The sequence below is a fragment of the Lissotriton helveticus genome, chromosome 7 (assembly GCF_964261635.1).
Source record: "Lissotriton helveticus chromosome 7, aLisHel1.1, whole genome shotgun sequence".
Taxonomy (NCBI): domain Eukaryota; kingdom Metazoa; phylum Chordata; class Amphibia; order Caudata; family Salamandridae; genus Lissotriton; species Lissotriton helveticus.
Window position 1 is genome coordinate 1,259,951,648 of NC_136068.1, and position 13,097 is coordinate 1,259,964,744.

The following is a 13,097-nucleotide window of genomic DNA, read 5'->3' on the forward strand; positions in this document are numbered from 1 at the left end:
GGAGTCCACTGGGCCTACTACTTATTATTGGCCACATGATTGTGGTTTTACCAGGTCGATGGATACAACTCTGTTCTCCTTTTTACCAGCAAGGGGCGGTAGTACTACTGATCTTGTTCCGCTGACAGCTAAGACAGGTACTGCTTTTCTGTAAGAAGGCCCAAATTCCTTCTTCACCCCGAACTTCTCTCTGACTAGATCCCCAATCTTTGGAATACAGACAGGTCTTGCTGGGACAGGTGGTTTCTCTTCAGTGGCTGTTGGCTTTAACTTTATATTACTCAGACTTCTTCTTGTTTCATTTAAGTCCTGTAAAACAGCTAAACGGTCTTTGATATCAAAGGCTTTTTCTTTCACCACTGAAGTCTGACAATCTAAGTCCTGGATGTGCATTCTAGTGCCGAACAATAGTTCGTATGGAGTGATACCTTTTAGAGAATTTCTTGGCAGATTGTTAGGACTACGTTGGACACTTGTCAAATGTTTGACCCACCAATCACCCGAATCTAATACCCTCGCCGTTATAGATTGCTTTATGTCACGTTTTTTTCTTTCCACTACCGCATTACCCTCAGGATGGAGGGAGAAGAGTACCGCAATGCAATGCCCATGCTGGTCATGGCCTCTTTGTAAGCTCGAGAGCTAAACGCAGGACCCTGGTCAGAATGTAGCATGCCAATTGCGTATGTGCCGATAAAGACTCGCAAATCTTTGTATAACAGTTCTGGCATCAGCCGAGCGCTGGGGCCTACATTTTAAGTGAATCTAGTCTTAATATTTATGGGAACGCATTTCTCCGGCTGGATTTCTGCGTATAGATAGCCTGATGCTTTCTAATAAAGGAGTCCTGGCAGTAGTCTGGTCCGGTTCACAACTGCGATCTCTGATGCAGTCTGGACAATTCTTTGCAAATTTTTAATTTTGCAGGCTCATCCCCGGCCACCAGTATTCTGATTGTAATTCTTTTAGAGATTTCACGATCTCTTGGTGCCTTAGACCCTGTCCCATGTGTGCTTCTTGAATCAAGTAAGCCCTCCGGTTCGTGTTTGGAATTACCCTATCCCCACTCAAGGGATTTGAGCAAAAGGAACGGAGTTTGCATCAATTATGTATGTATTATTGAGTGGATAGTCGAGAGGTAATGCTGCATAGTCACCTTTTAATGAGGCTTTTACCGCCAGCATGGTTTCTCCGTCTATGTGTTTTTTAGAAAGCTTTTTTGTGGCTACGGAAGCCGGTTGAACCGCTGCCGCTGTGGCTCTGTTAGCCAATGAATTCCCTGCAACGTGATCGCCATCACGTTGATGACTCAGTGTATGTATCACGTGAGTCTTTTGTAGTTCTTTCTGCAAAATAACTACTTGTTCCCAAAGTTTTTTATGCTTTATTGTGGCACCAGTCTCATCTTTGTAACCGTTTTTGATCCATGTCTGCATGTCATTATTGTAAGACTTGACGCAGTAATGCGAATCGCACACTATTAGTGTGGGGAATTCGCGATCGGCATTTTCAAGCGCCATCTTTAAAGATCTTATTTCAGCTCGCTGAGCTGTACAGTTTGAGTGATTCAGTTTTGGTGATTATCGGTCTGAATTTACCAAAGCGCCAGCGACTTTTAACAATCGCGCACGCCGCATTGTAGGATTTGTTTGTCCACATCGTAGTGTTGTGCAAATCTATCCATGTAGATTACACATGTGTATTGTTCGAGAGGCAGAATTTCGATTGGCAGAGGATATTCTTCTTCATATTCTAGATGTTCTAGTTTTTTTCATTTTCGGATCAAAAGCGTGTTTCACGTCTTCTGCAGCAAGAGAATTTTCCCATTGTATCCATTTTGGATCTAATGCCACTGCATTTGGAATGCGTGGTCTTGTTACTGCCTCAAGGGCTGATTCTGCTGTTACAACAGATATGTTTCTTCCTTGGACTAGGGCTCTTTCTTTTGCTACAGCAGTTTGAACCGCAGTTAGAATTTTTTCAGTAGAACTGAATTTCATTTCAGCTTGTGTGTACAAATGTGATTTGTAAGCTATTGGTACCGTTTCTCCCTCATTAGAGGTCAGGTACGTGAATCCGCATCTTCCTGGGATGACTCGGATTACAAGGTTGCGTTCATTTGCGCGTGTTTGCTGTTTTGTTTTAGTTAACATGTCTGTTTGTAATGATCTTAAAATTTCTGTATGTTTCGGAGTCCAATTAATTGGTTTGAAATCAGGTTTTATTAATTCATAGAGAGGTTTAACCCTCTCTGCATAATTTAGAATGTATGTTCTTCCGAAATTCAGGAAACCTAGTATTGATTGTAAGTTTTTCAGCGTTTTTGGAGCTTGGAGTACAGCACATTTCTCTAAGAAATTGTCTGCTAGGCTTTTGCCTTCACTTGATAATTCATATCCTAAAAACAGGACAGTGAGATGGGCAATTCGTGACTTTTTAAAGTTGAATTTATAACCTTCAGCTGCGAACCCAAGTATTATGGTGTTCACTCTTTTCAAGTGAGTCTCCAGGTCATCATCAGTAAGATAGATGTCATCGACATAAGATAATGACTCATCATCATATATTTGTAGTAACTCTGTTACCCTTGCTGAGAATAATCCTGGGCTATTCTTGAATCCCTGTGGGAGTCGACAGAATTGTTTTTGCGACCCAATTGTTAAGAAAGCGGTCAAATACCTGCTTTCATGTGCAAAGTTTTGACAAAAGAAACCATTTGAGATATCTAATGTTGTTTTATATTTTTTGCGCACAATGTTATTCATTAGTGCTGCACTGTGTGAGTTTTGTACTGCAAATGTTTTGCAGCAAGAGTTTAGGTGTCTGTAGTCCAAAACTAGACGATATGAATTGTCTGGCTTGGAGACAGGAAACAAAGGATTGTTCATTTGTGAGGTGCATGTTTCAATCACCCCCTGATATTCAAGATGATCTAAGATCTCCCTGACTTGCTTTTTAGCGTCTTGCTTAACAGGATACTGCCTTTGGGCAGTAGGTTGACTTTTTAACTTTTTTATGGCGAGGAGAATCCTCATCCCATCCTACATGATTTTTATATAATGCAGGAGCTTGGGCCACTGCCCATTTTCTTGCAAATGTGTATTTTTTATGAATTGGAATATGATTTGAGAAGGCAGGCATAATCATTTCTTCGCCATGAGGGCACTCCCTGACAAACTCTGGTGGCCAGTCTTTCTCAGCTAGAAGGATGTCATAGCCTTTCGAAAGGTTATCCCAAAAGAGACCCCTTACTTTCCTAGTTTTATCCTCCTCTATACGCAATGTTATTTCGTATAACTTATGGGGTTTGCTAACTCTGGTATCTGCAGTTTCCACTTGAATGTATTCATTCGTGTCCACTGTCTCCAGAAGATTCATCAGGATCTTGCGAGCTATTGTTACTTCTGCTGCGCTGTCTAGCATTGTCTGGGCCCACTCTCCATTTTTCAGTTGTATCCTCAGTATCCTCGGCATGTTTTATTTTAATACTGGCTACCTTCTTTCTTGGAAATTGTAATTTTTTACTTTGATGAGCAGGTTCCTTGTCTTTGGACTTGCCGTGCTCTTCCTTGTGTTCTGACCGTCCTCTTCTTTCCGATTTCTGTGAGGAAGTCTAAAAAGATCGAGAGGGACGTGTATCAATATCTTGATATCTGTCAGGTTTTCTCAATTTTTCCCTATCTCTAAGGTTGTATCTTTTCTCAGAGGGCTCCCTCCTCTGTCTGGAGATCTATCTCTCCTTTGAGGAGACCTTCCTCTGGACTGAAAACGTTTTTCTCTGGGAGTGGATTGTTTATTACCCTCCCAACTCTTTTTTGGAGTGTTTAGATTATTTTTAGTAAAAGTTTTTTCAGGATTTTCAGTTAGTTGGGGTTTTACTGGTTTCCCACCCAAACTATCTCTACCTAGTTCTTCATAGGATTTTTCTATGATTCTGGCAAGTTCAAAAGGTTGTTCTGCTGTATCTGTTTCTTTCAGTTTCTGCAGGTATTTTGTATTGTCAATTGAACTAATTCTCTATATGCCTTTGTTAATTCTTTTAGTTTAACCAAAAGTTCTTCGCTTGACATTTTTTCAATGTCGTGATGTGGTGTGTAGCTGGCTAGTACCGGCCACGTGGCTCCTGGTCTACCTAGTTGACCGAGCCTGGTGATGTGATTTTAATGTTTTAGGGCGCCATTAAACCAGAGCAGGTGCTCTTGGTAAGTTAGTGGGATTTCAACATCCTCGAAAGGAGCGTATTCATCCAGAGGTTCCTCTATTTTGTAATAGTGGAAATCTTGTGTCACAGCGTTTGCTGCTGGAAAATGTATCCATGAATAGAATACCTCTGTCTGCCGATATTCATGGGCCTCTACCACGAATATGACTGTACCACCTCTCGGTGATAGTCCATTCTCTATAAGTTTAAGAGTTATAGTTCTTCTTACATTGACCGGAATGATTATAGCATTCGGGTCATTCTGTTGGAGAGTTGTGTCATCTAACAACAGTTGAGACGCTAAACCATCTCTTTCTTCGTCACCTTCTGGCATTTTACTGACAGAACGTTTTTTGTTGCAGAGCAAGTTTCAAGGAAACAAAGATTAGGTGCACAGTATTTTGGAACACTGTATCCTTCAACGTTGACTAAACCAAAAACTAGTACATAGGAATCTCTTCCTAATAAGTTCCGGCGAATATTAACCTTTTACCCACTCCAGACGTCTTTTAGAGTTTTTACGGGAAAAGGGGTCTGTGTGAAAAAGCACGACTGAGTTACTCTAATGTCTTGCGTTAGATTATCGCCTTACCAAATGTTGGGCGCCATGTAGTGTAGTTCCTATATTCCCAATAGGCTCTGCGCATTGGAATAATATAAACAGCAGTGTAGACGTAGGACTGAGGTCATCTAGGTCTCTACTGACTATATTAGACTTAATTAGTTTTGCCAGCTAGCTCAGAGGTCACTAGAAACTTTCTCGAGTAAACAAGGAGGTGTTAATTTCCCTGAATAGACAAGAAGGGATTAGCTTCTGACAACCGCATAAACATGACAACTTTGCTCCCTCAGAATAAAGAGTATATCTCTAGAGTAGTGTGAAAACAATAGACAGTTATTTCACTCAGTCAATCGTGCATACTTAGTTTCACCAGAGTGCAGAGAAATAGAGAGACGGGCGTTTTCAATAAAAGGTGTTATTTATTGAGCAGTCTTCTTTCTCATGCAAGAGAAATGAGTTGCCACAATTGCAATACTTATCATGAAGTAAAGTACGTACATTAAAAGTAGTATTATGAAATAATACAGTAAAAGCATTGATATGGTTTCTTAGCCATGTGATACTTTAAAATGGATAAAATATATACATACATAAAAACATTGACTAACATACTCAACTGATGCTTCTAACCCCGGTGTACCTGACCTAAGCCTAATACGTGGGAAGGAGTAAGTAAGTTGCAGTTTAAGTTAAGTTGGTTTTTTGCCAAGAATCTGAATCAAGAATTCTCTTAAGGATTTAGTCAGCTCCGTACCTTGGTTCTAGAATGTAGGAGGTCTTGTATCTCTCTTTCAGGACTTGATGTCCCAGCAACCCGCAAGGGTGACTGGATACACCGGAGCTGGAATTTCTCGGCAGGAGAAAATACAGCGTCTCTCTCAGTGCGTCCAATGGGAGGGTCGGCTTCCTTCGGCACTCGCATCAGCTCGGCGTCGGGCTAGTAGATAGCCGCTCTGCTCCAAACCACCGTGTGTTTGCTTAAGGCAACATTGGTATATTATACCTGGAAGGTGCCGGGTTTGACGTAAGGTTGAACATAAGACGTCACTAAGAACCAACAGTTCTTTCTGGACTCCAGGAGTTCTTGTGCAAATCAAAACAAAAGCAGGGGGAATTCCCGGGCTGCTGGAGGCTTGGTTTGTTTAAAGAACGCGTTGTACTTTCTAGGAGTCTATGGGAGTAGCCTTGCCGTATTTGGACTGCATGGGCTATGACTAGATATGGACATATGATATGATATGATATGATATGATATGCCTTTATAAGGATATGTTTTGTTATAACCATATAAGGGCATGAATCGGGGATATCTTGATTAGGGTCTAGTTAGATTCACAACAGTTAAAGTACGAGCTTATAATGTCAGCCTTTAGTCTTCCTTCTTCAGATTTGTGAACATATTTACACATCACAATTTCATATCAGGATAAATGTAATACTTGTCTTTCAACCCATTGAGGATAGTTTTTTTTCAACGCTTAGAAAGACACATTTTTTAAATATATTGAGAACACCATTTGTACTAAATACCCATAGCAGTACTAACAGAGGAGTCCTGCCTAATATGGATCAAGTTCCCTCCTCCTCCGCCACATGGCATATATGCAAGGATTCCCACAAAGTACTTAAACACCCCCACTATAAGGAGAACTGACATCTTGTTTCAGAAAAAAGCTGTACACCTAGCGATAATATTTAGGTCTTACTCACCGGACAGAAATATGGGCTTCCCCTCTTTCTTTGCCTTCTCAAAAGCCTCTGGACCCCATGGGAACCTGCAGTGAAAAGGAAAAGAAGAAAAGGGGTAGGAAAGAGGAGAAACAAGAAAAACTTGTTACGGCAAGATAGAGAAAAAACATGTCAAAAAGAGAAGCGAGATAGAGCAGAAACGTTGAAAAAGGGCGCACACAGGAGGAATAAATGAAGGATAGAAAAATCAAAGGAGAGAAAGACAAAGATAGTCAAAAGAAGGATGAAGTGAACAGAAAATAAAAGAAGTGAGAGATGAGAGTGGGAGTGCGATAACAAGATGTGAAAGTGACAGAAAAGATGAATGCCAGCAAAAAGAGCAAATAATTATGGGATGAGTGAGAGAAAGAGGGAAGGGAGAGGTGAAGATAGAGCAGAGGAAGAAACAATGAGCGGAAATGGAGAATATGATGTTTCTTTGAGATTGTTTATTGCAAGTGTAAGACAAAACATTAGCGCATCTACAAATACAGCCAAACCTTTTTAAATAAATGTGTAAACAGATTATTAAATTATCTGGCGGAATGCAGTATGGATGTAATGGACTAGAAGCAATGGGATTCGATTTCGTAATAGGCAATGCATTTAATATGCTGTAACAAGAACTGATTCGGTATCCTATACCAGGAATTAGATTTGTTGTCATGCACTATGGATGCACTGTTCTGTAGAAGGGATGGGATACTATGTCAAGCACGAGGTTCAGGATTCGGTAGGGTGCAAAAAGATTGGCAATGAGTATGATACTCCAAGTGGAAGCAGGGTTTCAATTTTGTGTCATGCAACAGAGATCAAGGAACCGGAATGAGTTCAGTTTCATACAGCAGAGATGGGATTACTCGTTTTACTTTTAAGCATCTGGGAATGCATTGAGCCATGCACCAGAGATCGCGTTTGGGCCATGCAGAAGGGATGTGATGCAGCATCACATGCAATGATGGGATTCAGGGTCTCCAAGTATCATAAATGTAGTCACATGGCAAGTAATGTGATTCGAAGTCATGCTGTAAAGGTGAGATAAAGTGTGATACTGCAGGGATGGGATTAGACATCCTGAAATATGAAATACATGTTGTTGAAATCAGACCTGGTGTGATGTGGTATATATGGCGTAAGGAAGTGCCTCTTTTTGTATGGACGCCCCAAGTTTCGACTGATGCTGCTGTTTTTTTTACTCTGAGAGTGCACTGAGGCCTGCTAACCATACCTCAGTGCCAATGCCATGATCCTAAAGTGTATGTCAAATAGGCTATACACAATTGGCAATGACTAACTTACCTGTAAGTCCCTAGTAAATGGTACCCTGGCACCAAGGGCATGTAAGTTATAGGGATAGCCCAGGGCTTGCAGCACTGATTGTGCCACCCTGGAGGTCCTGCAAGTAAATCATGTCCCCAGTCTCAGTCTGCCTCTGCAGACTGGTAGAGTAGTCCACTGCTAGCCTTTCGCCTGGATATGTGTGTAAGTCACCCCTCTGGCAGGCCTACCGACCTACTTATTTATTTTAAAGTTTTATATAGCGCTAGCTTGACCCGTGGCTATCAGAGCGCTTTACATACACACCGTAGGGACAGAAAAAAAATTGCATTACATAGTAGGCAGGCAGTAAGGAAGCAAACAGAGCTATAAGTACAATGTAAACAGTGCAGGAGAGGGAGAGAAAAAAGAGAACGAAGGTGGCTAACATAATCTGGTCACCATATATCCTTGAAAGTCAGGTGAGGAAGGAGTCAACTCGGATATTGAAGTCTAGGTTCGTTGACGCTGGTCAGGAAAGTATTTGTTGAGGAGATGGAGTTTCAGGTCCCTTTTGAAACAGGAGAGAAGGAGGGGTTGCATCTGAGGTCTCTAGGGAGAGAATTCCACATCCTGGGAGAGTTGCCAGAAAAAGATCGGCACTGAGTGGTTTTCTTTTTCAGTTTCGGAGGGATAAGAAGGAGCGAGTTTAAGCTTCTCAGAGTTCTGGATTTTCCTGCTTTTACCAGTTTGTTGTTTAGGTAGTTGGGGGACGGAGAGTAAAGGGTTTTGTGTGTGATGCAGGCCAGCTTGTAAATACATCTCCCTTCCATGGGAAGCCAGTTGAGGGTAGGAGTGATGTGTTCAAATCTTTTTACCCCAGATATGAGTTGAGCTGCCATGTTCAGCACTGCCCTTAGCGGGGCTAGGTGAGCTTTTGGAGTCCATGTTAGGATGGCATTCCTGTAGTCAATTTTAGAGAGAATTAGGGATTGAACTATTGTCATGAGATCATCTTGGGGAAGGAAAGGTTTCAATTTCTTGAGGTGTTTTAGTGAGAAAAGCGCACCTTTTGCAGAGTTTTTAATGTGGGCCTCCATTGATAAGTTCTTGTCATGTTGAACCAAGTTTGGATCTCGGTTAGAGTGATATTTAGGTGTTGGATGTCGCTGGGTGAATTGATTTTGGAATAGATTTAGGTGTCATCTGCGTATAGGTGGTAATTCACTCCCTCTTTTTTCAGGATGATTGTGAGGTGCTCCATGAAGAGATTGAAGAGAGAAGGAGAGAGGATTGAGCCTTGTGGATTCCCAAGTGTGACTTGAGTTGGCTGCGAGAAACAGGAGTTGATTTCCATTTGTTGAGAGTGGTGCTGAAGGAAGGAAGTGAACCATTTTAGTACTGTGCCTTTAATGCCAGAGTGCCTCCTCAAGGTCTCCAGAAGAGCTGGATAATTTACTGTGTTGAATGCAGCCGATAGGTCAATAAGGATGAGGAGACAAGCTCCACCTTCGTGTAAGGCATTGTGGATATCGTCAGAGATGTTGAGCATAGCTGTTTCGGTGCTACAGCCTTTCCTGAATCCTGATTGAAAGGTGTAGAGGAGGTTGAACTCCTCAATGTGTTTGTTGAGTTGGTGGAGAACACATTTCTCCAATGCTTTTGCTAGGAATGGGAGGTTGGAGATCGGTCTGAGGTTGTTGAGATCGTTAGGGTCAGCCCCAGGTTTCTTGAGTATGGGTGTGATTTGTCCTAGTTGAAGGGAGTCTGGGACACAGTGTGAAATGAGAGAAGAGTTGATAATTGTTGTCCAGAAAGGGGCAATGGTGTGGTTGAGTTTTTTTTACCATTGTGGAAGGGAGCGGGTCCATAGTGTGGGAAGAAGGTTTTAGGCTTGCAATTATACTGAAGACCTCGTTTTCCGACATTGGCTTGAAGTCGGACCAATACGCATTGTTTTTTAGCTAGAGGCAGACCTGATTGTCCTTGGTAAGAACTCTTTCTGATTGGTCAAGGGTGATTAAAGGGGAGCTGGTTCAGAGGGAAGGGGGATCTGAGGTTTGGATGAAGGATTGTTCAATTTTTGGGACTTTATTAGAGAAGAAGGTGGCAATTTCTTCACCTTGATCATTGGTGGCTTTGATTTTGTGAGAGGGAGTGCAGTTTGTTTTGCTTTTGACAATGTTGAAGAGTTCTCTCAGTCTGTTTTTGGCTTGATCTAGTTGGCTGCGGAAGAAAGATGCCTTTTCTCTAAAAATGTGGTTTTTGTATGCCAGCCGAGCGGATCTAAGTAGCGCTAGGTGCAAGGTCGAGGGGTTTAGTCTCCAAGACCTTTCTGCTTGTCTGAGGTGACGCCTTTCGTTATTAAGATCCACATTGAACCAGGGTTTAGATTTGATTTGCCTCATTTGTTTGAGTTTGAGTGGCGCTACTTGGTCTAAAACCTCTGTTATTGTTGAATTAAAGTGTGTAGTGAGGTCATCGGCCGTCCAGGTGGAGGGTTGGAGTTGTAGATGGGCATGAACCCTGGATTCAAGTTCGGTTATAGGGACTTCTTTGATGTTTCTGGTCCAGTGTTTAGGTTTGTCACAACAAATAGGTTGGTGGCTGACAAATGTGTCAATGTTGAACAGAATAAGGTGGTGGTCGGACCAGTCAATGGGAGAAATCGCTCTGAGAGAGACCAGTTCATTATTGGTAATGATCGCATCCAGCGTTGCACCTTTGATGTGAGTTGGTTCATTGCAGAGTTGTTTGAGGTTGGATATTTCAAGTAGTTTGGATAAGTTCTGGACTGTGGAGTCTTCTGGGTCGTTCCAGTGGATATTGAGGTCGCCCAGGAACATGTCTCATGTCTGTCAGGGTGAAGCGTGTAATTAGGTATGTTAGTTCTTCGGTGTAGAGGGCATGCTCCCCAGGAAAATGGTAGATGGTGTGAAATTTGATGGGTGGGGTGCCTTTGGCTGTGAGTTCGACACCGAGGTATTCAAACAACAGGTATTATGCAGGTAGAAGTTTAGTAAGCTGTATTCCAGCTGTGTGAATGATGCTAGTCTGTGACCAGTTTTGATCAGCCTGTCTTGTCTGATGATGTTGTAACCTGGAGGGGTGAGAATGACAAGAATGGGGGTGGAGTGGACATTGAGCCAGAATTCTGCGAGGAAAGCAATGTCTATTTCTTCAGTGAGTAGAGCTTCATCAATGTCTGTGGCGTGTTGTACTGCTGATCTGCAATTGAGGAGCATGCAAGAGAGAGGACGGGGAGCCTCGATGATGGGGGGTGTTGAGTGGATAGAGGTGTATTGAGCAGGAGGTCTAGGGGAGTGGATAGTTTTAGGGATTCTGTTAGTACCAATAATAACAGGGATAGTGAAAGGAGCCGTATTCTGGCTCAATGTGAGGCAAGAGTCATTGTTCTCATCCGGATTCAGTACCAAAATGGGGTGGCGATCATGGTTGGATCGAAGTGCCTGACTCGCCAACGGAATGGAGGGCCGAGGGGTGCCTGGTGGGGCCATGTGAGAGGCATTGAGAGTAGTAAGAGCAACACTACCCGGGGAGTGAGAGCACGGTGGCTTGATCCTGTTGTGAAGGTCTTTTTGTAAGTTTAGGAAATCTGCAGCTAGGGAGTTAATTTTCAGCTCCATTCTGTTCAGTTGCTCGGTTATAGAGCTGAAAAAGCTTATTGCTTTTGGTCAGAGCCGAGAATGCCTTGGGTCTACGGAAGGAGAGAGAACAGGGGTTGGGGATTGGACGGAATCAGTAGGATTAGGAGAGGGGAGAGGTTGAACGCAGGGGCCAGGTTAGTAATGCTACCATTTGAGGTGTTCGGAGGAGGTGTAGTGGGTATAATGTCCAAGGGAGGAGGGAGAGCAATGATAGGGAGGGAGTCAGAGTCCCGGGGATTGTCAGTGAGATTAGCAGTGGAGACAGGTTGTGCATGTGAATGTGGGACAGCGGAAGGGTAGTGGTGATAGGGAGGTAAGTGTCCGCCAGATTGGTGAGGACGTTGGACATGGGATGTCCCGGGGATAGTCAGTGAGATTAGCGGTGGAGACAGGTTGTGCATGTGGATGAGGGGCAGAGGGGAGGGAGTGGGCAGTGGTAATAGTGGGGTTTAGTGATGACGTTGGGGATGGTAAGGGCCGGGGGAAAAGGGTCAGTGATGGAGAAAGGGATAGTTATTGAGGGAAGGTTCATGTGGTGATATCAGTCGCGGGAGGACTGTAGTTAGTGTCTGAGCTGTCTAGATTGAGATCAGCCTTGTGGTGTTTGTTAGTTGTGGGATTGCTGTCCCTGGTGGGATCCGTCAATGTCATTATGGTGGGTGTTTGGCGAGTAATGATAGGGGTAGTGTGATTGTAGTGAGTGATGGTGGATGTCCATGAGTTGAAGAGTAGGTCTTCAGGGCAGGGGGATAGGATATATTCCGGTTTGACGGTTCAGTTGAGTTAACGAGGAGAGAAGTGTGCGGAAGTGGCGGTCAAACGTGGTGAGCTGCGGGTCGGTGGCTTGTATGAGAATGGTTCCAGTTCTGTAGATGGAGATAGTGAGTTCCCCTTTAAAGGAAGGGGAGATGGTTGTGGAGATTTTTTCGCCATAGGAATGATTACCGACTTGAAGGTGAAGAAAGAAGGAGTTTTTCCACTTAGTCGGGCGATTAGTGTAAAAGATGAAGTTAGATTTTGTGTTGCAGTTGGTCGCTGTGTGGTAGTTATCCACTATAAGTGTTTCCGGGTGCTGTTTTAGAGTACTATGTTCGAAGTTCTTTTTAGCATTACAGGTCATTTTGTTGGGCTAGTTAATGGACCAGGAGTTGGGTCCGTAACTCACGAGTTTAGAGTTCTGTGTGGGGTTAGGCGGACGCATAGTTGGTGGAAGGGAGATCGATATAAGAGTGAAGGGAGGAGAGCTTCCTTCCCTGAAGGTCAGACTGATTAGCAGTCAGGAGCAGCCAATTTTAGACAATCATATACATAACAAAAAGGGTTTGCAGACCAATGGGCGTTTGCGAGATCAGGATTGTATCGTCCGCAAATAAGAGTGCGGGTACCCTCTCTCCATTCAGCTTTGGTGAATCATTATTACTCTCTTCTAAATAAGCTGGAATATCATTAACAAATAATGAAAAAAACGTGGGAGCCAAGACGCACCCTTGGGGTTCTTACTAAAACCCAATTTGAGCTGACTTGGTGCAGTGCAGGAGTGAAATGATGTTAAAACTAGCTCCAGGGAAAAACGCATTATTTTATTCTGGCTACCGTGTGCTAGGATGAAAAACAAGAGGTACGACAGAAAACATTAGATCCTATTGTAGTTGTTTAGATCAACTTGTTTCAGGCAGTGCAA

General features: G+C 43.0%; 1 protein-coding gene across 7 annotated transcripts in view; it reads right to left on the minus strand.

Moving 5' to 3' along the window:
• The window catches only part of SPATA20 (spermatogenesis associated 20), a 2,403,479-nt gene that overhangs the window by 1,789,315 nt on the left and 601,067 nt on the right, over positions 1-13,097 (minus strand). For all 7 annotated transcript variants that reach the window (XM_078654432.1, XM_078654437.1, XM_078654433.1 and 4 more), the window contains one exon: positions 6,474-6,538. In XM_078654432.1, the coding sequence (XP_078510558.1) occupies positions 6,474-6,538 (65 nt within the window). The remainder of the gene's footprint in view (positions 1-6,473; positions 6,539-13,097) is intronic.